Here is a 26,472-nt window from a genome sequence, read left to right on the forward strand (position 1 = left end):
TCCATCTGTTGGCTTGTTGTCAAGTTTCCCTATTAGCTCTTTTAGCCTTCCACTATAAGTTTTAATTGATTCACTCTTCGCTTGTCTTGTGTTATAAATCTCGTTACTATTTCATCATAGTCCCTCAAGAGTCTGAATTCTTCCTCAAAGGCTATGTGGATATTACCATATTTGTTTTTCTTTGTTGCCTCCAGATCGGTATACTAGTCAATGGCTATACCCCTTAGTGTGGCAGGGAAAGCTTTTAGCCACTCAATTGGGTCATTTTCTCAGTTGTCTTGCCATATTGTTATGCATGTTTTATAGTGGCGAGCGGGAGCCTCCGAGCCGTCCCCTATGAACCTTGGTAATTTTTGTTTGTCTGTTGCCATTATGTGGGGCTTTTTCCCTCTTGTCGGAACACTTGTTCCGGTGGAGCACCTCCTCCCGATGGAACACCTCCTCCCGGTGGAACACGTCCTCTCGATGGCACACTTCCTCCTGACTAGAAGTTCGTTGTCGATGAGGAACCTGATTCTTGATTACTGACAGTATCCTCTTCTTGACTTTGGTCCTGTCAGAGATCTCTGTGTGCAGGTGTCTCTGGAATTTTGTATCCCAACTTCCTTGTTGGTGTCTTCGAGATGACCAAATTTGCTATACCTTCAATTGTATGCTCGATCAACCCTTCTTGGATTCTCGTGAAATCCCCTTGTCCCCCCCTCAAGTTACAATGCCTCTTTTGCTGCTGCTGGAGATGTAGTGTCGTCAAGGCAACTTCTTCCTCAGTTTCTTCTCCTTGTACCTGCCTGGGATATATGTTTGGAATCAAGAGCATGAATCAGTTTTATTATCTTTTCCTTTTTTGGAATTTTCATGTTCCTCGCGTTCCTTGGTCCTCCTTTCAACAAACTGTTGGAGTACTTGTTGTCTCCTCCGTTCCCTTTGTGTCTCAACTCTTTCCACTTTTACTAGTAACAAATTGCGTGCTAACAAGCGAGGAATCTCTCTTGGGAGATCATACACTACTGGTGGCACTGGAAGTTCATCATGTACCGTACCTTTAGGGACCATTCTCTCACGGGCTTCGCTTTGTACATACTGATCAACCGCAACTTCCCAAGCCGTCACCAGATCATGTTGCAATTGATCTTCCTTGGTTTTTCCTCCTCTTCCCATCACTATTTGTTACTTGGATGAGCAGTACAAAGTCCCTTCCCATTACTCCATCCTACCGACCTCCAGGTTCAGACTTAGGCAGTGATGCAAAAAATGTAGAGTGGAAATATCACTCAAGTTCACAGAGATATGCTAATCATACAGAATAACACAATTGAGATACATAAAGTAAAACATGAAATGTACCATTAATACCACAATACCAGTAGGCGAGGAAATGGTTTCTTTATTAATACCAAAACAACATGCATACATTGACAATATTCCAAGTACTTATAGAAGGGTTGGTTGGTTGAAAGAACCAACCGATGCATTCCCTCACCTCCGAACTACCCAACACAACTAAGCTTTAACAAGTACTAAGCACAATAGTTACTTTATTCTGACTACAACCGGTCTCCAATCATCAGCTAACTGATTGTTACTCGAACTCATTCTTCTTTAACTTGTTCATCAAACTTGTCATTGCTTCACCTTTTTAAGGCTCAACCATTGTGTCATTATCCATCCCAACTACTTCATTATCCATTTGATATGGTAGTGGGTGACCAATATAGTACACCCAACAAGATGGTTCCAATATCCAACATTACTACTTATCAGTGGGCAGCTATAACATGCTTCTCTAACCGTGGGTAAGGACTACTTGGGATAATGAGGACTACCTAGTCTGCTAGAACTAGTGACCATGGGATAATGCCACTAGGATTATACGATCCACTACTTCCGATAGAACACATTGATCACCTTTCCATCTTAGAACTGCTTTACTTGTAATGATAATGAGTTGCTATCATAATCACATCAGCTTCACTGACTTCTTCACATCATTTTGCATTCGCTCCACTCCATTCAAAATGGATTTGACAAACCAACCAAATCATTTATTTCTTCTCACTATTTGTTCTAGTAGTTGTACTATGAATTCATCAATCAGCTTACTCTTCACTTCAGCAACAACGGTCACCATATACACTTCAAGAGACATCCCCAATGCTCTCTTGACGATCACACCCACTGAACCTTATTACAAAACTCTATTCATCATAATTATGCTTGGCAACATACTAGGAACACTAGGTCACTAGTTGACATCAATGAAAACACAATAACAAATGATCATGTAATCAAATCTATGACATTACCAACATCACCAGTCATCACACCATCAGTTACACAGTTATGCCAACACTGAGATTCTGTCAGCTTGCAGCTGCGAGATGCTTCATGACTGTTTCTCTTGTCTGACATCCTTTTTCATTAAACCCCATTCATGCAGCTTCCTACATTGGTAAACTTGTCAATATTTTTTGCTCTTTCATCGTTATTTTTCTCTTGTGCTGTCAGTCGGCCTGCTGTCACTTATCACATCCTGCACATGTTCATTCATTCTTTTCTCGTCATTCTCATTTTCCATCATTCCCATTATATTTTAAATTAATTTTTTTAATTAGGAGACCCAAAGGAGACTTCACTTTTTGGATTTGGAGAGTCGGAGTCTTCAAGAGACTTCATCATGAATTCTCCAACCTTTTCTGAGGTCTCTGGAGATGCAAAAGTTTTCGGTAGAGTTGAGTCTCCCCATAATACTACAGTTACCCATGAAATGAAATAGAATCTATATGAACACCCAGGTATTACCAAAATAATGTTTAACAAAAGAAACAGCAGAAGAAGGAACACAAATATAATGAAACAAAAGAATAAAAGATGTTTGGCAAAAGAAGTCTACTTTGCAGTGTTTACCATAGTAACACGGGGACGCGTCCCCCCCCTTTTTGCCCAACGTCTCGGAGACTTCAACGCACCGGAGACTTGGGGACTCCGTCTCCCCGTCCCCAGCGGTGCCACTAGATTCCACCACCTCCACCGAGGATGGGGGACATCCTGCTATTCACTATTTGCAAATTCAACTATTTATGTTTAATGTTCGATGTTCCAATTCAATGCAATGTTTCAAGTATTCACTCTTTTACATCTTTACATCCTATATTGCAATACATATTTTCATAACTAACATTTTTAAATACCATATGCATAGATATATACACCCCTCTTGTCCCCTGCCGCCGTCCCCCCGCCGTCCCCAAATTAAGGCCCCTCTGTCCCCCCGTCCCGGAAACTTGTCCCCCCGTTTCGCCGTCCCCCCGTCCCCCAGGGTGGTGTAACTATGGTGTTTACAAAATATAAACATGTTTTGGGCTATGCATCTCATTCCTATCAAGAAATTGACTACACAAATATTTAACCACATATTCTAGTCAGCAACAATCATATTGATCTATGCATCTCCTTTTTTGGAGCTTTGTACACTTATATGCTTGATAACAGTTATTCATTCTTGTGCATTTGGGGTGCCATAGGAGCATTTGACAAAAAGTTGCTATGACTTGAGAACTATACTCCAATGTTACTTAACCATGGAAGGATTCATGATTGCGAATAAGCAGGCTGGAATAAAAGTTTGGAATATATCACATGAAATCAAAATTTGATTTTGTGAACAAGTATCTAAAATAGGGCGATGGTCCAGTAGATTGCTACCTGCAAAGACAACAGTGAAAGGCCAGTTTAATACCACACACAACAACAATGTAGAAATAAAATGAAATAAATGTTGATGATAAGATCAAAAAGTGGGTTAGCCAAGTTGAGTTTAATTTTGCATTTTGAAATTCAAATGACATGTTTAGGAATATGTAGTACTGCCTATTGAGAAATTGAATATACTAACAATAATAACTATAATCTCTGGTTGAAAATTATTTTTTTGCGAGCTAATAGCATTGTAGACTTTGCTTTAAGTGGCTGCTTTTTACTTTCTAGCCTATTTTTAATAATAGTTAATTCCATCTTTTTGACCTTGGGGTGCTTTAAACATGTTCTAGATTCATATTTGAGAATATTAATAATGCAATTGGAAGTATTTGGAAATGATTTAAGTGGTAGGAATTTGATTACTTTCCTACCATTGAATTCTTTCTTGTGTTTGTTAATTTTGTCATATTTTAGAAATCTCTCTGAGAAACTTTCCTATTCTAAAACTACTAATTCTTTTGATAATATTTGATGTTTATTCTAGATATCAAGAGACTCAGTTTATATGGTCTCTTCTGATGATGAAGAGAAGCCAAATGTTTCAGAACGTGCAAAGGTTCAAAATTGCAACGGAGGCAATAGACCCAAAAGAAACCTGCCTCCCAGAAAATCAAAAAATCCGAAAATGGATTACTCTGAAGCATCTCTCTCGAAGCTTTCACTTTCCAAACAGGGATTGATACAAGAGAATGCCAATAAATTACCTGTCCATGCATCGAGGTCAACTGGAAAGGTAACTTATGTACTCAAACCCAGGCTTTTCAATTTTCTGGTCCTTTGATTGCTTTCTGGAACCATCTTTTTTTCCATATAAAATTTCTATTGTGATTGCTTGCAACCTTGACACCTATTGAGCAGTTTTGGTCATTAGTAGACGTCAAAACAATTTCATTTCATTTCTCACTAGATGGTATTTCAGAATTGGCTTATGCCATGCTGTAGCTGCTCTTTCTTTGTATTTGTTTGCCATGTTTTTTGGTTCCATCCATTTGTTTCAGTGAGTTGAGGGCATTGGTTATATACTCTTGTGTCTTTATTGCTTTGAAGTTCTATCATCCAAGGTGATTGAGTAAGCTTGTTTTATGGGCGCCATAGTCATTTTTGTTAAGTACTGTTCTAAAGCATGTATTATATTTTTCTTCTGTTGATGTGTTGATTCTGTGCTCACTAAGGAAAATACCCACGTGCTTGGAAGTGCAAGTGAATTGGTTTTTCAGTGCAAATTGATTGCCCTTTTGTGATATAATTGTTTACATAATTCTAGATATATGTGGTAATGTGCTATTCTTTATCTTCTTTAAGATCTTTAGTTGACAACAACATCATGCAAGAAATCTAGAAAATAATATCAATCATTGAACATGCAGTGGAAATCAAAAGCAGTGAAATTACATATAAAAGGAAAAAGCTAATAAACTGTGATTACCTTACATATTGAATTACCACCTTTTAGCTTGTTTGAAAAGGATTCAAGTGAGCTTTTGTGGAATGAATGAATTTCCAAAAGTGATTTTATATGCTTCTTTGCTTGTCAACATTGCTTCTATGAAGTTGAATTAGATTTCTCCGAGGCTTTAACAAACATCATCCTTGATGCCCATTCAACTTATTCTGGCTCAGAATTCGTTCTTCTATAACGACTTAGATGATTATGGGTGCTATAGAAATTTTAAAATTGAAATGTTTAGGCCATTGTTAGGCTGACATTTATTTTAGTTGTGTTATGGTTTACTTTTTTCTTGTTTATTTATGTACTGTTAATATTGTCGACTTTGTAGCACTGATTAGTTGTTGTCCGACACTGTTCTATAGGTATATCTGTTCGCCCATTTCAAGAAAAAATGTAGACTAGACTGCCCAACTGAAAAAATAAAACCAGAAAAGTATCTTATTAAAATCCATTATTTTCCTTTTCCTTGGTTGAGTAGTCATTGCGTAAATCCTTGATAGATTGCCTGGTTGGAGAATATATGCAATCACAATGACATCAGTAACACATAATGTTTGGTTGGCATGGAGATTATGGTACACCGCATACAAATAAAGGAAGTAGCTGAACATTAAGTAATGCATATAAATTATTTTCCAAATAATATGTACACATGAATATACCTAACTAGTACTTGTGTGAGAAGTATGTAAGACGAAATTAAGTTGCGCAAATCTAAAGATAGATCACTATCTTCTTTGTCTTCATAAATTTTGTGAAGTTGGCTTATTTGGTTGGTGCACTGATTACTGACTCCATAAATCACTTAACTTTACCAAATCTTAAAACTTCTTATTCTTGTTATTTTTGGCTAATAATTATATGCCATCTATATATGGGGTTCCCATGTGGAGATGAAGAAAGTACAAAAATGAATAGCATAAGATATGATCAAAAAGTACAAAAAAGAACAGCATAAGATATGATCATAAGTTTTACCAATCTTTGTAACCAATCAGAGAGAATTAGAAAGGTAATAGCTGCTTTATCTCAGCATATGGGCATGTCATAGTGAATCACAGAAGAGACCAATTATAATGGGGAAGAAGTTCTGATGGACAATGCACTGCAAAATTGGCCCATCATCCTTTTCTCTCTTCTGCTTCTCCCTCAACAGTCCTCAGGGTCAAGCTCTGGAAATTTAAAGCGTGGTCTAAAACAATACTTTCTCCAGTTTAATGTTGCATGATAAAATCTATGCCTTGACCTCTTTGGTGGTTCAATTGCTTAGAGGAATGTGAAGTATATATCTGTTTTATGAGTATGGTTTTGTATACTCCTTATGGAATCAGGCATATACACTTTTTAATTTAACTCTATGAGAAGCTTATTCTGATCTTTTCATGTTCTGCTTCTCCTAAGTCTGCAAGTATGATCTTTGATTTCCCTGAAAAGAGTTATATGAGTTGGATGTATTTATTTATTTTTAAATGTCTATGAGAAAAGTATGAGTGATGCACTGAAAGTTACACAAATATTCAGAGTTTGCACTGGCAAATCTGATATCTTATATTGGTTGAAGAACAAAAATATTGATTTGTCTTGTTTTCTTTCTGATTATTATCTGCTGGCCTCTGTATATTTTCCATCCCTTGTACCGCAAAGACATCAAACAAAGCGGATAATGGAAGGATATTTTTAGAGGAAGAGAAGTATTCAGATGGACACTTTTCTACTGTTGTAAGAAAATGGCCGGTAAACATAGCTACATCAAAACAGACAGCTAATGACCGCGGTAGCATAAAAGAAGCAGAGACTGCTGATGGAAAAAAGTGCAAATATTGCCAAGTCAGTTACTGAATTTGCAAAATGTCCTCTATGCATTTACTATACTAAAGTCTTTTTATTGTTTCTTTGCTTAATAATTTTCTGTGCTGCAGACAGATTTGGAAAATACAGCTTCGTCGTATCCGCCTGTTAAGTTCAAGCTTGTTTCAAAGAACATATACGGAAAAACTCTACCAAGCGTCATAATGGAAATTGATTTAAATTGTAGAAGCAAAGTAGAGAGAGATTTGAGCAACTGCATTGCTTCTGATTACTGGGGATTCATCCCCCATTGGCAACACAGTTACAATGGTGAAATTCAAATGCCTCTTCTTCCATTTCAGGTCATGTCACTTTCTTCATCTTTTATCAAAACCATTATACAATAAGTTGGAGAGTAGATCTATCTTATAAGCAATTATAATTTTTTAGTTTATAGATGTTATGTTTCTCAAACTGTCTTGAACAAGTTTTCTACAGATTCCTTTTTTTCCTTTTGAACTTAAACTAGAACCTGAGTATTCAAATTCTTTTCTCTGGTATCGGTTAGGAATATAATAGCTATCATGAATGTGCCCATTGCTATTGATCCGATGAAATTCCACTTTAGTAGAGTTATCCAGTGACACCTAATAAGGGAGGCGAACCAAGACATACAAAACCCTAGATAGCTACATCTGCCCCAATATTAAAGATTGCACTCTAGAGTAACTGCGATCTGTGCTTTGTATGAGAAATTGAGGTTGGGTGTGCCCTGATTGTTAATTGCTGCAGGTTGGATGCCTAGATAGCTGCATCTGCCCCAGTATTAAAGATTGCACTCTAGATTAACTGTGTTTTGTGCTTTGTATGTGAAATTGAGGTTGGGTGTGCCCTGATTGTTAATTGCTGCACGTTGGATGCCATCTAAAAGTCTATCACCATCTGTAACTGGAACTACTCAGGCTAAAATATGCTTAACACCTCTTGCGGTTGAGAGGATGACATCTTAAGCAACAACTTCTTGAGGGGAAATGGCCTAGTCAAAAAAATGTTTGATCTTGCTAACAGGGAATGAGAAAAAAAATTTCAGTACATAAGTTTGAAAACATGTCTGATTTGCAGAATTTATGGAAATGAATTACTGACTTAAATCCCTTCTGGAGTGAGCTTTAAACTTTTAAAGTCCTATTTGGCTGTTGACAGAGTGTACAATACAGTGTACCAATATATTTCTGAATTTCTGATGATAGGTGAAGCATGGACACCTTATGAATTAATTCTTATGGTTAGCTTGCATTTGCATATTTTTTATGTCATAAAAGAACTTGAGGCATGAGATTTACATCTAATTTTAAAGGGCAATGCTATCTAAGTTTTTTTTTTTTGGTCGGTAATAATTTTTCATTTTATTTATATAAAGGATTTTTACATAAGTACAACCATAGGCTTTCTTGGATAGCCTTACCCTCCCTTTTACACTTATAGCAATAACAACTTCCTACTGATCATTTAAACCTATTCGACTTGTGCCCCTTTTTACAGCTATACATCATTAACAAAATACATTTTCCATGCTACATTACAAAAAAGACCTTTTCACCTAAATGCCAGCTGTCCATCCTTTGCTTCTGATCGACACCTGCAAACTTTTCTGCTTCGCGAATGCCCTTTTCAAGGCTTTGCCAATTATCTTGCTTACCTTTCGAACATCCTTCCTCTGTTAAACGTCACACCAGCTCCTCCACTTTACCCTTTCTCTGCCTATAGCCAAGCTTTTCTCAAAATTGGGACATTCAAAATTCAGTTGCGGGGTTTTCCTTGTTTGCCTTCTGCAAAACACGAAATTCATAGCCTCCTAACTTTCTCTGTGAAAAAACAAAATTTCACAAAAACTTTTAAACCATCTCCTCTTTACTTTAAACTTCCACCCTCACTGCGAATCACGCTCTCACCACTTGGTGCCTCCTCCTATTTCCTGCACTTCGCCGTTGCTTTGGATGGGCAATAAGGAAACCCGTCACCTTCCTTCCTTCCTTCCTTCTCCCTGAAAATGGAAATTTCCTCCACTAGTCTCAGCCTGCTACTTTAATCTTTCCTTTAGGCTTCTTTATCCACCCCAATTGGCCACCAGACAAACCCAAATTTTCCTTGAGCCTTGCCTTCCTCTATGTTTTCATAACACTCACTATAATCAAACCCCTGTCCCAGTCATGCCCATTCCAAAAGAGATTCTATCCCTACAATCAAATCCGTTGGGAAAAGCATTTTCATTACCCATTCTACCTCCTCTTCTGGAAGTGCCAACTCCAGACCCCAAGCCATCACCTTTGCTGCTATGTCAACATTGATTTTCCAACGGTGGGTTGAATTTTGAAACGATTCCCCCACCGTTTCCTTTACTGCTTCCACAACTCTTTGCATTGGACACTTCAGCAGCAGCCTCAACCTCTGGTTTTGAACCAAGCCATACAAGGCCTTTTGATGTCTTGGCATTTTGAATGTAAAGGTAGCTTCCATCCTTTTCCTCTATTTTCCTATCATTTTCACTGGATATTTAATTTACTATTCAGTTTGTTAAAAAATTTCATTCTCAACTACTTTATTTATAGTATGTTAGTCTTTCCTTTTTTGCACTTCTTTTTAGTTGTCACTAAACATAATCATTCCATCTGCTTCTTGCGTGTCTTTCCATCATGTGAACATTAATAACAAATCTTCCAAATCTTATTACTTGCTTTTTGTTGACAGTTCTTGTTGATGTCATTTTCCTTTCGCTCACTTACCTCATGATTTGAACTTTTCATCAATTTTCCCTTAGTCATTATCAAACACTCCTTCCCAAAGGCTACACTATTCAAAACTAAACGACCCCTCTGCTCTACACCATTCAAAACTAAACGACCCCTTTGCTAAAAACTCTGCCGCTCATTTTGAAAGTTGATCCGGTTCTCTATAAACATGGCATATTTTAAAATCCTCTAACGATTTGAACTCTTCATAAGTGCCAAGCTGAGATCATGTTGTTTCTCAATGCTTGCAACACTACCATAGAGTCACCCTCCAAAATCACTTTAAGTCCTCCCACCTTCGTGGCACATTGAATTGCCAAGAGTGTAGTATGAAATTCAACTTCATTATTTATGCCATTAGGTAATCTTTTTGCTCCAGAAGCGACTATCTCACCTAAATGATCCCTAACTATGCATCCAACTCCTGATTTGCTTGGATTGCACTTTGCCACCCCATCAAAATTAACTTTAATCCAACCTTCTCCCAGAGCTTCCCACCTTGCATTTTCCCTCCGATTCACCTTTGAGAAATTCTTCCCCTTTGCTCCAGCCTATCCAATTTTTATCCTTGGCCATTCTTTCTGAATATCCCTATCAATACTCGTAAACACATTTTTTAACATATTTTTCCTAAACATTGCAATACGAACAACTTCTTCTATTGAATGATCAATCCTTTGCAAGAGTTGTTCCATTGTTTGTGTCACTTACTGGAAGATCCTCCTATTTCTCTCCTTCCACACCTCCTAGATAGCAATTGAAGGGCTTACCTTCCATACACATTCTAGCATATTTCTCCTACTCATCCTTGGCCATGAAATAAAGAAAGCCAAAAGAGAGGGGCACCATGATCCAAACCATCCCAGTTTTCCTTGAATATAACTCCATTATCTAGTTGCAACTTCACAATTTAGTAGTAAATGATCAACACTCTCTTCCTCTCTACCACACAACACATTTTGTTGGTCCTTGAAAACCTAATTTCCATCTTTTTTCCCCTGTCAAGATCCTGCCTTGGATAGCTAACTATGAGAAAGTTCTAGCCTTTGGTAATATTTCTTTATTCTAGCATAAGTCCCCAGCGTCAAAACAAACCTCTTCTTTGTTTTCTATTAATTCATAACCAAGTTTAACTGAGAACTTACCTGAGGCTGCCGCACACCAACTTATCTTATCCCTTCTGTCAATAATGCAGACTTTCCTTTAGGTAAAAATTTCCTTTAGAGATTGTTGCTCTCTCAGTGAAAGGCTTTTTACTCTCCAATCCTTCCATTCCCACACTTTACGTAGGATTCCATCCTTTTCATTGACATGATTCCTTACAGTCCTTCCCCATAAATCACAAAGTTTCTGTTTCAACTCTCTATCCTGCCATTCTTCATCTAAAGTTTTATAACCATTCTAGGAATCCTCCCAAAACTTTGCTTGATTTCCATCTCAAATTACCCACGATATATTTTCTATTATGACATGTTTGCAAGATAAAATAAAGTTCCATATTGCCGACCCCTTCACCGGGTTTTGTATTGTTAAAATCTTTATGTCTTCATTTGAATCCAAGTATTTTGTCCTTAGAATTTTCAACCATATCTGATCAGCATCGGTTGCCATCTGCCAAACTAATTTTGCTCCTAAGGCAATATTCATAGTATTCCAATCTCTATTTCCCACTCCCCAATATTTTTTTGGTTTGCAAATTTTTTCCCATTAAAATAACAGCCATTTCTTACAGTCCCCTGCTCTACTCCAAAAGAATCTCCGCATTTGTTTTTCCACAATATTAATTACCTTTTTTGGAATTTTTAAGCACATCATTGAAAAAATAGGCACTGCAGAGGCTACTGATTTTAACATCAGGATTCTCCTTGTCGAGGACAACCATTTACCCTTCCATCCTTCCATTTTTCTAAATTTTTTTTCATCCAAACCCTTCTACACATCACTTTTGTTTCTTCCCTGAAACAATGGGATCCCCAAATACCTACTTGGAAGAAAACCTTGCTTAATATTTAGAATTCTACCTATTACCATTCTTTTATTAATAGGGGTATTGAAGAATTTTTTTTCTGATTTTGCCCAATTGATCTTTTGTCCTGAGACTTTTCCATAAATTTCTCTAGTCTTTTTTATTAGTCTGGCTTCTTGCTTTGATGCTTCCCTTGTTAGAAAGGTATCATCCACAAACTGAAGATGAGAAATAGGGTCCACTCCTCTTGCTACATTAATACCTTTCCACAAACCTCTAATTCTTTTTTCTTGGATCAATCTCCCCAGAACTTTTGCTAGAATAATGAAAAGAAAAGGGGATAATGGGTTCCCCTGCCTTATGCCTTTTTCTAACTCACATAAACTTTGAGGGCTGCTATTTACTAGAACTGAAAATCTGATAGAACTTGAGCATCCCTTTACCCAACTAATCCATTCATCTTTAAAACCAAATTTCTTCAGAACTTTGAACAAAAAACCTCTATTTACCTCATCATAGGCTCTCCTTATATCCAGTTTCACCATCATTTTGGTGAGTTTCTTAACTCTTATGGAATGGATCATTTCATGGGCTATTATCACCCGTTCAAAAAATAGATCTCCCCAGTGCAAATTCACTTAGTTCCTCTAAAATTACATCATTAAGAACCAACTTTAACCTATTTGCAATTACTATAGAAATGATTTTATATAGAATATTGCACAAGGAGATAGGCCTGAAATCTTCAAAAGTCCTTCATTCTTGTTTCTTTGGTACTAGATCAATAAAGGTATTGTTAATGTCTTTTAAAACAAACCCACTTCTCCTAGATTCCTCTACCATCTCCCACACTTCAACCCTTATGCAATCCCAAAAGAATCTAAAAATACTCCCTGTAAAGCCATCCGGCCTTGGGCTTTTATCCTTAGCTAATTCCCATAGAGCCATTTTTACCTCTTCTTTAGTTACTTCTGCATTCAACATTTCATTTTGCAACTCTGTAACACGCTCCGAAATACACTTCAAGATTTCCTCTTCTAAAACCCCTCCATCATCCTCTAGCCTTCCTCTTTCTTTGAAAAAATCTATAGCCTCCCTTTTAATCACCTTTGGATCATTTACCACTAATCCCTCTGATTTTTTTATGGAGAAAATCTTATTATGTGCTCTTCTGACTTTTATTGAATTGTGAAAAAACTATGTATTCCTATCTCCTTTTAGCCATGTTTCTCTTGATTTCTGCCTCCAAAACACTTCTTCTCTCGCTAGAATTTCTTCATATTCCTTTTTCAACTTCTTTTCTTCTTGGGAGTCCTCCTCATTCTTTCCCTGTTGAATAATTCCTTCATTTAAATTTTTTAAAGAAAGTTCCAGCTCTTCTTTTCTCTTGAAAATATTTTGGAAAGATTCCCTATTCTAGACCTTCAACTTTCCTTTAATATGCTGTAGTTTTTAAAAAAATTTGAATGCTTTATTTCCTTCCTAGATAGGGGCATCTTTCCACCACTGTTCCACCAACTATTTAAAACCATCCCCTCTCAACCACATTGCTTCAAATTTAAATGGACACCCATCAGGAGAGCATTCTTCTTGAATTCTCAAGCTAATTGGAAAGTGGTTAGATCCATAGATTGGTAAAATTTCAGCTTCAGCCATCCATTCCATTTGTGTCCAGTCTCCACCTAAAAGGAACTTGTACAACTTTTTTGCTATATTCACAAAACTTGGTCTTCTATTATTCTAGGTGAATTCTCCCTGCTTAAATGGAATGTTCACTAAACCATTATTAGTCACAAAAGCTGAAAAGTCCTCCTGTTTAGTCATTCTCCAACCCCTCCTCCCTTTTTTCTCCTCGGGGTAGAGAATGGCATTGTAATCCCCCCCAAGATTTTGATTTCATCTTGTAGAATTTCCAAAACTTTTGTTAAAGCTTTCCATAACTCTCTTTTCTCCCTACTTTGAACTGGTCCATACACATTGAGCACATTGAATTCAGACCCTAATTGCTTTGAACTCACCTTGACACATTGCCAATTTTTCTCCTTCTGCATTACTATCCCAACCATCGAATCCTCCTTCCATAATACACTTATACCCCGTGAAGCTCCTTCCGCAGCAACCCAATCACTCTGCCATTTTCCAAACTTCCTTTTTCACACCTTCCATATCATCTATTTTTATCTTTGTTTCTTGAAATAGAACCACATCTAGTTTTGCTTGATCAAGGCCTCTTTTGATCAAGCACATCTTGTCAGGGGCATTGCAGCCCCTGACATTCCATGATAAGATCTTCATCCCTTCTTGGAGGGGTTCTTTCCCCTTCCCGTCTTCAGTTTGCTTTGGCGGATCAGAGCATTTAGTATTCTTCTACCCCTCTTTTGGCTCTTTCCCAGCTGAACTTTATGCTTTTTACTTTCCGTTTTTTCTAAAGTTCTTTTCTCTTTGAGAGCCATTTTCTCTTCCATCCCTAGGTAATACTCTTCCACTACATCCTCCCTTTCCAAATTTTCCTCATCCGAACTTGAATCTTCAGAGCCTCCTTTTAGGTTTCTAATTGTAGAGATTTCAATATCTTTAAAAATCTCCCCAAAACCTCTATCTTCATCCCCTTTTGAAACTGTCATATCCATCATCCTTCTCCCACCCCTTTTGTGTTTCCCCATTCTTTATAACCTCATCTGCTTCCCTCCCCACACTACTTTGTGGTTTTTGAGGTTCCTCTCTACAGATACAAGCTATCTGTTCATCCCTTATATTACACATTCCCCCCAACTCAATGTCCCTTCTTAGCCATTGCATTTCCCCATTTCCATCATTTCCTTTAATGACTCCACTTTGTTGTGCCTCATCCCCTTCCTTTTCTTTCTGGAGTTCCTTATGAAAAACACTACCCAAACCTTTACCAGGCTCGACCCCCTACTCCAGCACCATTATTTCAATCACAACTTTTTCACTCTCTTGACAGTTATTTTCTTTGGTTTTCCAAATCATAGTGCTTTCCACTTCTGCAGTAGCCCCATTTAAGTACTTCTCTAACTCTCCCTGTTCCTCTTCCTTTGTTCTAGCCATCTCAACCGCCTCATTTGATAGTTTTCAATCCTCTTTTCCTTTGTGTCGACTATCTTGCTTACAACTTTTTGAATCATGCTCCTCACATAGACAATGCTCACACACCATCAAACCTTCTTCCATCAACACCGGCTGCCTCTAGAGCTCTCCCTTACAGAGGATCTCAACCATTTCTAGTAAAGGGTGACAGTCATTCCACATTATGCATATTCTTGGAAACATTTGTAGGGTTTCCTTATCAACCATTTCCACAGCCTTAATAAATGTACCCAGTTTATTTCCAATCTCTCTGTAACAATGTTCAGTCCAATATTCCTGAGGCAGGTTACTCGGGCCCACCCAGAGAGGAAAATGCTTTATTATTTCCTTTGTGGGGTCAAAGTTTGGAACCCACACTTTCATGTAAAACCCAAATCTCTTTAGAAAATATGGTCCTCCATTTAGAATCCAGTCTCTATCTTGAGCCATCTCCACCATAACCATGCAAAACCCATTCTCCAAAGTTTTGAAATCTTTCACTTTCCCCCACTTCTCATCACACCAAGTTTTTATCTTCCCTATTGCAGCCCATGTTCCTCCCCATTTCATAAAGAAAGCATTCTTTTCGAGCAAATCTTTCTTCTCCTTCATAGGACCCGATTCTAACACCACTCTTTCTACTATGCACCTTGTCATTTGCTGTTCCTCTATCATCTGCTTCTCTTGGTTCACTACTATCTGTGGTTTCCTTAATCTCTTAGCAATATCTTTAAAAACCACCTTCCCCCCAGATTGACGGATGCGAACCTCTGCATTCGATGACTTCTCTATCCACTAAAATTGTTCCTTTCTCCCTCTTTATGCCATTTTCCCCCATTTTGCTGTCCCACTTTTTTCCACTGAAACCTATCTTGAAAGTTTCTACTCCCCCCCTGCCATCTCCCATTTCTATTTCCCCAGTAGCTCAGGCCTTCATGTCTCCTGAATGGCTCAAACCTTCCCCAGTGCTGAAAATTTCTACCCGGTTTACTGTAACCCTCTGCAAACCTATTCGCGAACCCTGCTCTCCACCGCTCAGCCATTATTTTCATTTCATTTTTATGTATATGATTAGAACATTAGAACCTTTGCATTTATAAATCTAATTTTTCGTTCCATTTGGTCTCTGGTATATAAATGGCTCTATTGTGGGTTCACAAGATGGTATAGTAGATCCACTTAATTATCTTGAATGTTGTGTCAATTAAGTCAATTCTATGCTACCATGCAAGAGTGAAAAATAAACTTCGGAGTTCATGTTAAAATTGATTGTACAAGAGTATAATAGTTGATACAGTTACACAATGCAGGTTAGAGAGGAGTGAATTCACACAATAACTGCAGAATCAGTTTTTAAAGATTCAGCAATTGCTGGTTAAACCTTGACAGTTGGCTTTTCTGTTAATAACTATATACTAACTGACGACCTCAAGCTTCTGGATTTGGTTGTGTTATTCTTTTTGCATCAACATTTTGGATCACACTATGATTATGCTAACTACCACAGATGACAACTATATAACGAAATAAGTTAGAAGGACAAGTATTACCCAATAGAAAATTATACAGATAAAGTCATATGTCAAAGAGAGCTTGAGTCCCTTTTGACAAGCCTATGAACAATTTTAGAGAATTTCATGGAAGAGCTGGGTAAGAAGACACTCCTAGAGGCCCATTTGCAAAAGGTGATCTTCGAGAGTTTGCCTTAGCAATTCTTGACTATTTCCCTGCAGCTTGGAGTTTTTAAAGTGTTGATGTCCTTTGCTTTAGATGATGAGTTTTATTGACTTCAGCATTCTCTATAGATCTTTACTAAATGAATAGCCTTGTGAAGCTTTACCTTAGCCTGCTCTCTCTACTACATTTTCAGCCATGCGAGACTTTAATTGAGCCACTTCTTGAATAGGTGCAACCGACCTATCAACTTTTGCCTCAATAATTTGGGTTTGTTGAGCCAGTTGTTCCTTAAACCCTTCCACAAAGTTTCATTTGTCAAGGTGCTCCATTTAGATACCTTACATTGGTCACTCATGATGGTTGAGACAAGGCTCAGTGGAGTATTGTCATATCCCCATTTTAAGATAGAATTTTAATAATAATTAGATAATATAATGTTATTAAATAAATAATGATAATAAAGTTATATCAAAACTAATACTAAAATATAAAACTAGGAAATAATAATTATTTCATCTATATTATTAATGAAATGATAATATTTAGTATGATATTTTAAATAATTAAAAAATAATAAAATCTCAATGAGTAAATAAAGAAATAAAATTTAATACAAGAGACAATAATGTAGAAAGTATGTTAACTTTCTAAATAGAATTTAATAATAAATAATAATAAACACAAATAAGTATGTAAATAAATAATATAACATAGAATAATATAAATCAACTAAATCTAAATGAAAAGTCAAGGGATGTTTAACAAATAGACACGATTCTTTAAAATTAAGATATAAAAAGGAGAAAAGTTTATTTTAGAGATCGGAAAAGGAAGAGGAGAAAAGAGGAGTTTGAAAAGGAAAAATGGAAGAGGAAAATAATATGAAGAAAATAAGGAAGTGACTTTCTGAAAGGTATCAATGATATTGAAAGGATGTGAACCTTTGAAAGGGTCATAATTATGAATAGTTGCGACTCTTCAAAAATATTTTGATTATAAAGTATTGAGAGTTTTCCAAAGGATTTTATTTATGAAGTGTTGTGACTTTTTGGAAGGATTATAACTATGAAGTGCTGTGAATTTTCAAAGGATTTGTATCATGAAAGGTTGTGACTCTTAGATAAGAATAAACAAAAAAAAGTAAATTTTGTTGTTTCCTTATAATTAGAAAAGGGAGAATTTTAGAAAGTAAATATAGAGTTGAGATAATTCTAGAAGGAATAATTCGTTGAAGGGCCAACTAAGGATAAAGCCACATGGACCAAGAAAAGAAGGTAAGAAATGTATGTTTATGGATAATATTTGTTTAATTATATTTATGAATTTATTTATATTAATGAATCATACTTGTGGATAATATTATGGGGTTAGCACCATGGATATTAATGAGACTCGAAGTATGGAGCATATGAGATATTAAGATCTCCATTCTCTGCAATGGCCGAGAATCAATGTGGACTCAAAGCATGCAGCATGTGAGATATTACGATCTCCATTGTTTGCCATGGTCGAGAATCAACGTGGACTTGAAGCATGGAGCATGTGAAATATTAAGATCAACATTGTTCGTAATGGTTGAGAATCAATGTGCCAGAATATTCTGATGTTGTCAACATATGCATATGTGATTGGCCTTGGATAGAGGATGCCCGTCCAAGAAGAATCTAAAAGGGTGCGCTCGTAGGAAGACAACAAAGTAGGTGTGAGCTAGGAAGCGCGATCTAGAGACGTCCTTAAGATTGGGGTTAAATTAGAGGGTAGAATAATATAGTTAGTTTTGTTATTGTTGTGATTCTAACCATTATTTTGTAGGTATTACTTGTCCCAAACTAACCCTAATAGTGGGGACATTACAAGTGCAATCTTTCCAAAGTTCTATCAGCCAAACACAGAATAAGAGGAGTAATTCTAAGAGGCAATTGCTGTTCTAACCTTCAAAAACATTGTCAAGTGCTTGGGAAACTCGTGAGTTAAGTTTGCAATCAAAGAATTTTTTAATTTACTTGGAAAACTTATGAGTGCTTGCCAGTTAATATCACTACTGAGTTTTTGGTGGGTTTTGATGAGTTTTGTGTGGTAGATGAATTTAAGTATTTTTGACTTGCCGAGTTCTTGCCGAGTTGAGCCTAACTGTCTAAGCCAAAAACAGTTGTGCCGAGTCACAAATTTTTAAACTATGATTCCCATATCTGAAGTTTATTCTTCTTTGGTCATCCTTAGTTTATGAATATTTTAACAAACTCAAAGGGCAGTCCTCTTTAAACAAATTCTTAATACAAATGAAATCCTTAAAAATTAGTTTGAAACATAATGATAAATGACAAATGTTTACTAGTTTATCAATAATCAATGATCATAATATCAAATGCCCTTCAAGGGTCAAATGGGTCGTCAAAAAATGAGGGATTAATGGCTTCATCCCCAATGGCAACTATATCTAGATCCTCATCATTGGAACCCAAACTGGTTCTACTACCCCCAAATGCTTCCGTATCCTCCTCAACATCTAACAAGGTAATTCTAGCTAGATACTGGACGATTTGAGTGAGAAAACTCGGGTAATACATCGCACAACTTCTTTGACCCCTTCTTGTATTTTGGATCCTTGCATGACAGGAGGCACAAGTTGTTGCAAATATATATCAAGTCCTCCGGTTTCTTGGAACTCAACCGGTTACACTTTATTGAGTGGATAAAGGAGCATGTACTCCAATTCCGCTTAGCAACAGAAGAGCTCACAACGTAAAGAGACAACCGACAAAATTAAAAAAAAATGAGAAATTGTGAATTGTAATACAATAAGAATTTAAGAGTGCTAATTCTACAAGCCGACTCGTCATACAAAAAGGAAAAAAAAACTTAAAAACTTATTTCTACTTTGGTCATTGATTGCATTAGGTCTCCGCTTTTTCCTAAGACAAACTTTGCAAACTCTCTCCTAAATTCCAATGTCACCTCAGGGTTTGCTAAGGAGTTTGCTCAATGCCTTCTTGTACCCACTAGTAACTGAGGATCTTTGTATTGTGGCACTCTACTAGGAATAGTGAGTATCTCACCACCATAAAACTCAGGAGAAAGTGCATATGCCAGGAGGTGTAAAGGTGTTGTCATTTTGTTCCAACATTGTAGAACAATTGCCTCCACCTTTTTGTACAAGGTGTCCCCTAGATCCTGCTCTCCTATGAATGACCTGGGATGTTAAATGATGTTCATGTAAGTTATCTTGATGTAGTGTTAATTAAAACTAAAAATCAAAATCTCTCAAGAAACAAGGATAGTGTCTATAAACTTGAATATTAAGAATTAAATCCACTATACCTTAGCACTGGAGAACAACTAGTGACATTAAACCCTTATGCTTCAGCAAGGGCACAAAATCAACAACCTAAGATATCTTCGCAAGCAACAAGAACAAATAAGATAATCAAATGCTTTTCCATCAAAATGAGTTGATATTTATAACCCTCACTGACACAAAGTTTCCCAAATGCAACTTCATTTAAGAAGCTTTCTTGAAACACCAATATTTTTTAACGTGCCATATAATATAATTTATTAATATCTTTTGGCTCCAAAAACAACCTTTTCAACCATATCATGAAATTCTTACACGCTAGACTATTGTTTCTTGTGCTTAAGTTTTAAAACTTTTCAACCGGTTCCAATGAGCTATGACACTTAGGTGGCCAATAAACAATACCAACTAAAATAGTGACCTCAACATATTTAGATGGATAATAATAATAATTCACCCATCTTGCAAAAATGACTGAAGAAGCATCAAAATCAAAATTTGACAACACCAGAGGGATCCTGATGAAGAAGACGATGAATGAACTGGATGGAGACTTACTATAATTACTCTCCCTCCAAGATTTTTGGAGCCCAAACTAGAAGCCCGAAAAAAAAACTGAGAGCATCACTCAACTCCTCTAACTCAAGTGAGCTCATTGAAACCAATTGCTAAATTACTATAAATAGTAAGTCCCTCAAACAGAGCCAAAAACACTACAGGCTACTAGAAAGCCCATAATCCCACAATTGGAACCCTCAAATCCCACTGTCAACTCATGAGGGTCGCGATGATGAATTGACCAAGCCAATTGCAAGAACCTACTAAAAATGGGGACAGTACAGTCCTCTGTCTCTAAGATTGCTTCTCCCCAAGCAATCCCTGCAAAATGAAAATCACAATCCACTTGGATCCAAGGGTAGGACTATGTACTATCCCTGCTGTGTAAAAGCAACTCTTGTAGTACTAACATCCACCAATGACAAAATCATCTGGAAATTGATTGTAGGCGTTGATGGCGGTAACAACTCATTGGAACTCAATCCAGCAATAATACCAACTCTATCAACATTCAAGTCCCTATCAAATTGATACTCACACCGAACTGCACTGTGGAGATGATAATGACCATAAGTATCTAAATCACTATCACCATCTCTAACTTCAAATAAATTGTCCCAAGTGTGTAGATACTGTAAGCGGTCTAACTTGCAACTGCTGATCCCATTTGCAAAAGATGGTGCTAACCCATTATGAAACTAGAGCCAACCCACACTGACGTGAAACCGAATCCTATACCTGTGGGTTAAAAGCAAAATGATGAGCACACCCCACTGTATAATGTCGGTAAAAAGGCCTAATCTTTGTCAGTGGTTCATCAATACCAAACCGAGAATTAGGAGACAACTCCAATCCTTGACTCCACACAACTACTGACTGGATAGGATCTCAGGCAACCCTCTCAACAAACCCAACCACAAAATCCTTGTTGGGATGCATGGGATGCATTGTAGCTAAGGTCTCTACAATTTTCCCCACCAATTGTTGTATAGCCCAAGAGCCCTGAATGAGAAACTCTTCATAAAATACTCCATGAATGACTTAGTATAATATGAATTATATGTGGAAGCATCAACTTGCTCCCTTGCGACCCACATATGATCCGATTGAAAAGGTGACACTGCCAGCTGTCCAATGCGACCAGCTATATGAAATGAAGAAATAGACTTGCTTCCGGCAAAAGGAAGCAAATCACCATGAGAGCTTATCTTCTTTGATGCTCCCACTTCCTTTGTACCTACAACACCCATATCCTAGACGAATGCAACTACCACATCATTACATCCCTCATCCCCAACCCTAGAACCAAACTCACCACCAACTGCCACAACATGCAAGTGAACTGGATTTGGGGCTGGTGTGGACCGAACATGCCCCAATTCCACGGTCACCTCATCCAATTGTGATCGTGACTCCTAGAAAGCCAACTATGTACACTGTAGCAAGTCCACAATCACCTCCAGCTCATGGGTAAGCTCAACCACCACCTCCTCATCTTTCCCTAATAATGTCTCATAATAGGTACTACCCCACTCCAGAAAGCAATCCCTGTCAGCAACTAATTGTGAATAATTATGCTTCAAGATCTTGCCAAACTCTCAAAGTGCATTACCTTCGCTAGGGAAGGACTACTATCACTATGCTCATCTAACATAGGAGCACCCCAACTAGATGCGGTCAACAACTGATGAATAACATTGTAATGCTCTAGAGTTGAAGAGATGTCTCTGTTGCTCATCATCAATTGACTTGACACATGATGCCTTTGTAACCCTTGCCTCCTATGCAACCTCCTTGCCTCTGTAATTGCACTATGATATGAAATTGAATCAAAACTGCTCACCACAAGATCACTCACCTCCCTTGTGTGCTGCTGTCCTCACACACATTTGCAACCGAGATACCTCCTTTGAAGCAACAAAAGCCCACACAATATCACACTCTTTGCATGACTCTACTTCTGCCTTAACAGAAAGTCCCTGTAAATCTTGATCGTGGGACCCAATTAAGTCACCCAATATCTGGCAAGGGATATCAAACCCAATGCAACTCATAGCATCATCCAACAAATCATCAGAGGTGTTCATACTCTTTGTATCCACATCTCCTAATAGATACTCAATTGCCATCACCCGAGTCTGCACACATGACTCAATGTCAGGTTATGAATCGATTATGCTAGAGCATGGTCCAACATCCTCTGACCTCAATGTAACACCTAGATTACTAACATCATAGTTGGGTGACTCAATACATGCGTCGGTCACTCCTAAGGAAGCAACTGCCTCGTACATTGAAACAACATTACGGAAACTGACATATAAATCTCTAATAACAATTCCCTCCTCAAGAGAGTCTGAACAATCAGCACTAACTACTGCCCCAATAGCACCTGCACTATCCACAATAGCAACTCTAGAATCCTCAACCCATGATGCTCAATGCTACTGTCCACCAATGGCACTAACTCATCCACATGTCTCTATGTGGAAAGTTCATCATCAGATCTACGGATAGGACTAGTGGGTGCCATACTGAACATTGGTACATCTGCGTCCTGAATGCTGACCAGAGAGAACTCAAGCCTTCTTCCTTGCATCCTTGGTGCTGGTCTCCTAAAAGCAGAAACTGTATACTTTGCTGCTCTATCAAGTGTCTATGGGTCCGACAGTCACGTTGCCAATCTCCACTGATGAAGCTTAAGTTTTTTCATACTCTCCCTCAAAGCATTTATTCTTTAGCAATCATCTGCACTACTCCACCGTCTTCCAAAACAACTAGGCCTCCGGTATCCTCCCATAGCTGAATATGCAGGAGTGCTGGTCACTCTAATCACAGCTGCAGATCTCAAATAAGATTGAATTTCCTACTTCACAGGATGGTAGGAAACTACTTTGATACCCCTGTAATAGCCTCGATCGGTTATAACCATGACAAACCAATTTCTTCACCATTCAATTGTTTGACATTTTAGTCAAACACATAATAAGCAATGATGTTTTTAAATTTTGAACTCAAATCCAAGATGTGTGATGATTTACTCACAATTACCAATTCAATCAGACTTCAAGTTTCTCACATAGATGAATACCAAACAACTGATGTATATCTCTTCGTTATGTGTTGCACATATATTTCTAAACGGAAAGAGTTCTTTAATAATACCAAATGAGCAGGCCTTTAACCTAATTTACTGTGAATGAACTCTACTGAGAACAGATATCAAATAAACGACTGCATAATTCTCCTTTTATTTTGTTTTGCACAGTAATAATTGCCAAATGAAATTTACAAAGATAACAGACTGAGATTCAGATGCTAGAGCAGTTTATAATAAAGATAAGACCCTGTAGATGATATCACAACCCAGATTTGCAGACCATTAATGACGTCAAATCCCATGCTTGGAAATTGTGACAAACTCTTGCAATTAAATCTAGTATCAAATCGCCTGCTTCAGTAAATTATCCTTGGCACAAAATATAATCAAGAACATGATAATTTACTGCCTGGGATGGATTGCAGCAGTCAATTGCAATCTGCTGGTGGATGCACACCCAACCCTCACATTCCCATGCAAGAAAGCTCAGCAATAATGATTTTCTGGCAGCAGCGATTGTCAACCCACGAATTCCCTCCAATTCTGGGCGATAGTGGCAGAACAAAGACATCAGAATACAGGTCCCCAAACACGCCCAAAGTGCAGGCTTGTGCATCTAGAATATTTGCTGGAAATGCTGCCAATTATGAATTATTTCCAGATTTGCAAGGCTCAGGTTAGTATATGCAGCATTGGCTTCTAGTGCCAACGTTTAACCCAAATTCAGTAACTTGAAATTCCCAAACAAGTAGCTGAGCCATCAACATTTAGAATTGCAAACCAAGCCGTCCAAAGTGGAGTTGGGTTTCTTCAATTTCTCTTGAACAGTGCATTGATTTCCAAATAACCCCAATATCTTCTCAGTCACAGCATATGTAGAAGGAAGACTTAATCAATTCAAACTTGAATCACTCAGAATTGAATCCACTATATCTCAGCAGTGGAGAACACCAAGCAGCATTAAACCCTTATATTTCAGAAGGGCACAAATCACCAACCTCAGAAATATTCACAGGCAAAAAATTTCAAATTAGATAATCAAATGCTTTTCCATCAAAGTGAGCTCATTTTATGACCCTCATTGGCACAAAGTTCCAAAATGCAACTTCACTTAAGAAGCTTCCTCAACAAAATATCATTTTGTAATGTGCCAATACATTTTGGCTCCCAAAAACAGCCTTTTCAACTATATCATGAGATTCTTACATACAGGGCCATTATTTCTTGTGCTCAATATTTAAAACTTTTTAACTAGGTTCCAATGAGCTATGACACTCAGGTGACCAATAAACAATACCAACAAAAATAGCAAATATCTCCTACTTATCAATATTTAGACTAAGTTGCCAGTTCGGGTTGAGTTCCAAGTTTGAAGTTCGAGAACCGGTTTGCAAATTCGACAAAATTTTGGAAAGGGGTTTGGGTTTGTTAATAGAAAAATATGGAAAAATTATAAATAAATAAATAAATAAATAAATATATATATATTAATATTTTTTAATTTTATGAAGCATGAGTTAAAATTAGAATGTAGCATAGCAGCATAAACACATTTAAACAACAAAAACTTCAAAACACCGTAAACAGTAACATATCATAGTGATCATACCATCATATAGTAACATAGTTCAATCAACTTTAACATCAAAGATTCAAGACATTTAAAATTTCAAGTTCAAGTATCATTGTTTCACATTCATTGTTTAACTAATGGAACGAAAATCTATTAATATTCAGACTTCTTAGTTCTAAGTTCTTCAATCTTCATCTTCTTCATCTTCTTCATCTCCACCTTCGGTATTACTTGCACTAAGGCCAATGGGATCAGCAACAGAATCAACAATGGTATTGATATCAAAGTCATCAAAATCATCAATTGTAAGCCGAGCAGTGGAAACATCCAAGTCCGCAATCTCTCAACCTACATCCCACTTCTTTGTCTCCCCTTCTTTGTATTCTTGACTCTTGTGCGAAAAAAGGCGCAAGTTATTATGCACAAATACTAGGTTCTCTGCTTTTTTTGATTGCAACCTATTGCGCTTAACTGAGTGGATGAAAGAATAGGTGCTCCAATTTATTTTTGATGCAGAAGAATTAGCAACCTATAAAGACAACATAGGGCAAGCAATTAAAAAGAATTAATTCAATCGCATAAAAAATTTAAAATCAATCTCTAGTCATGTTTTTTGAAGATCTTTGTGAGCTAATTTTTTTAAAATAAAACTTGTGATATAACTTTGATTGCAAGGGGCTGCAATGTTTGGAATTTTTGGCCATGGAGGTACCATCAACCATGAGCATCCATCTTGAACCGATGACAAAGAGCATCATTTCTTAGACCTCTAGCATTGACAAACTCTATGAACTCATCCATGATTACATCTCTCATATCATCAGGAAATATTCTTCTAGATGCTGCCTGGTACCCGTCAGACACTTACATATCTCTATATGGTGGCAACGTTCCTGGTAGATCACAATATTGTGAGCTATAGTATTTGGGGGTCAAGGCATAGGCAATCAAATGTAATGAAGTGATCATTTTGTTACATCTTTCATTAATAATTTTTTGCACTTGTTTGAAAAAGGTCTCTTGCGGATCTTTCTCCTTCTCATTTATAACTTGCTTGATTTTCTCAATCATTGAGTCTATGCCATCATAGATCTCTCCAAGACAAGGCCTATCCATGTCAGTGCACCTAAGCATGCTCATAATGGGCTTGGTGATCTTAAGGAGATATTCCACACGTTCCCGCCATGACTCAGCCAATAGCCTATTCTTTATTTTGTTTTCCCTTTCAGTGTTCTTTTGCTTCCATACACCCCAATTGTGGCTGATTACCATACCTTGAAGTGCATCTTTCACTATAGGTGACGACAGGGTGACGACGGGGGGACCGGGGGGCTGTATATATTATACATATGATACTTAAAATGCTAGTCATGGAAAGATTCATTGCAATATAAGATATACAGATGTAAAAGATTAAATACTTGAACATTGCA

The 26,472-nt window shown here is 37.3% G+C and overlaps 1 protein-coding gene across 6 annotated transcripts in view; it reads left to right on the forward strand.

The window, feature by feature from the left end:
* LOC149531084 (DNA-directed RNA polymerase IV subunit 1-like) overlaps window positions 1-26,472 on the forward strand; it is a 179,863-nt gene that overhangs the window by 66,270 nt on the left and 87,121 nt on the right. For 5 of the 6 annotated variants that reach the window (XR_016359176.1, XM_089811579.1, XM_089811582.1 and 2 more), the window contains exons 6-8: window positions 4,241-4,489; window positions 6,851-7,033; window positions 7,126-7,356. Coding sequence is in view for 5 of the 6 variants with exons in the window: in XM_089811579.1 (XP_089667705.1) it covers window positions 4,241-4,489; window positions 6,851-7,033; window positions 7,126-7,356 (663 nt within the window). In the remaining variant the exon portion in view is untranslated. The remainder of the gene's footprint in view (window positions 1-4,240; window positions 4,490-6,850; window positions 7,034-7,125; window positions 7,357-26,472) is intronic. The other variant, XM_089811583.1, reaches the window with a different exon arrangement.

Source organism: Cupressus sempervirens, chromosome 11, assembly GCF_028749045.1.
Source record: "Cupressus sempervirens isolate cs-2001-9-10 chromosome 11, ASM2874904v1, whole genome shotgun sequence".
Taxonomy (NCBI): Eukaryota; Viridiplantae; Streptophyta; class Pinopsida; order Cupressales; family Cupressaceae; genus Cupressus; species Cupressus sempervirens.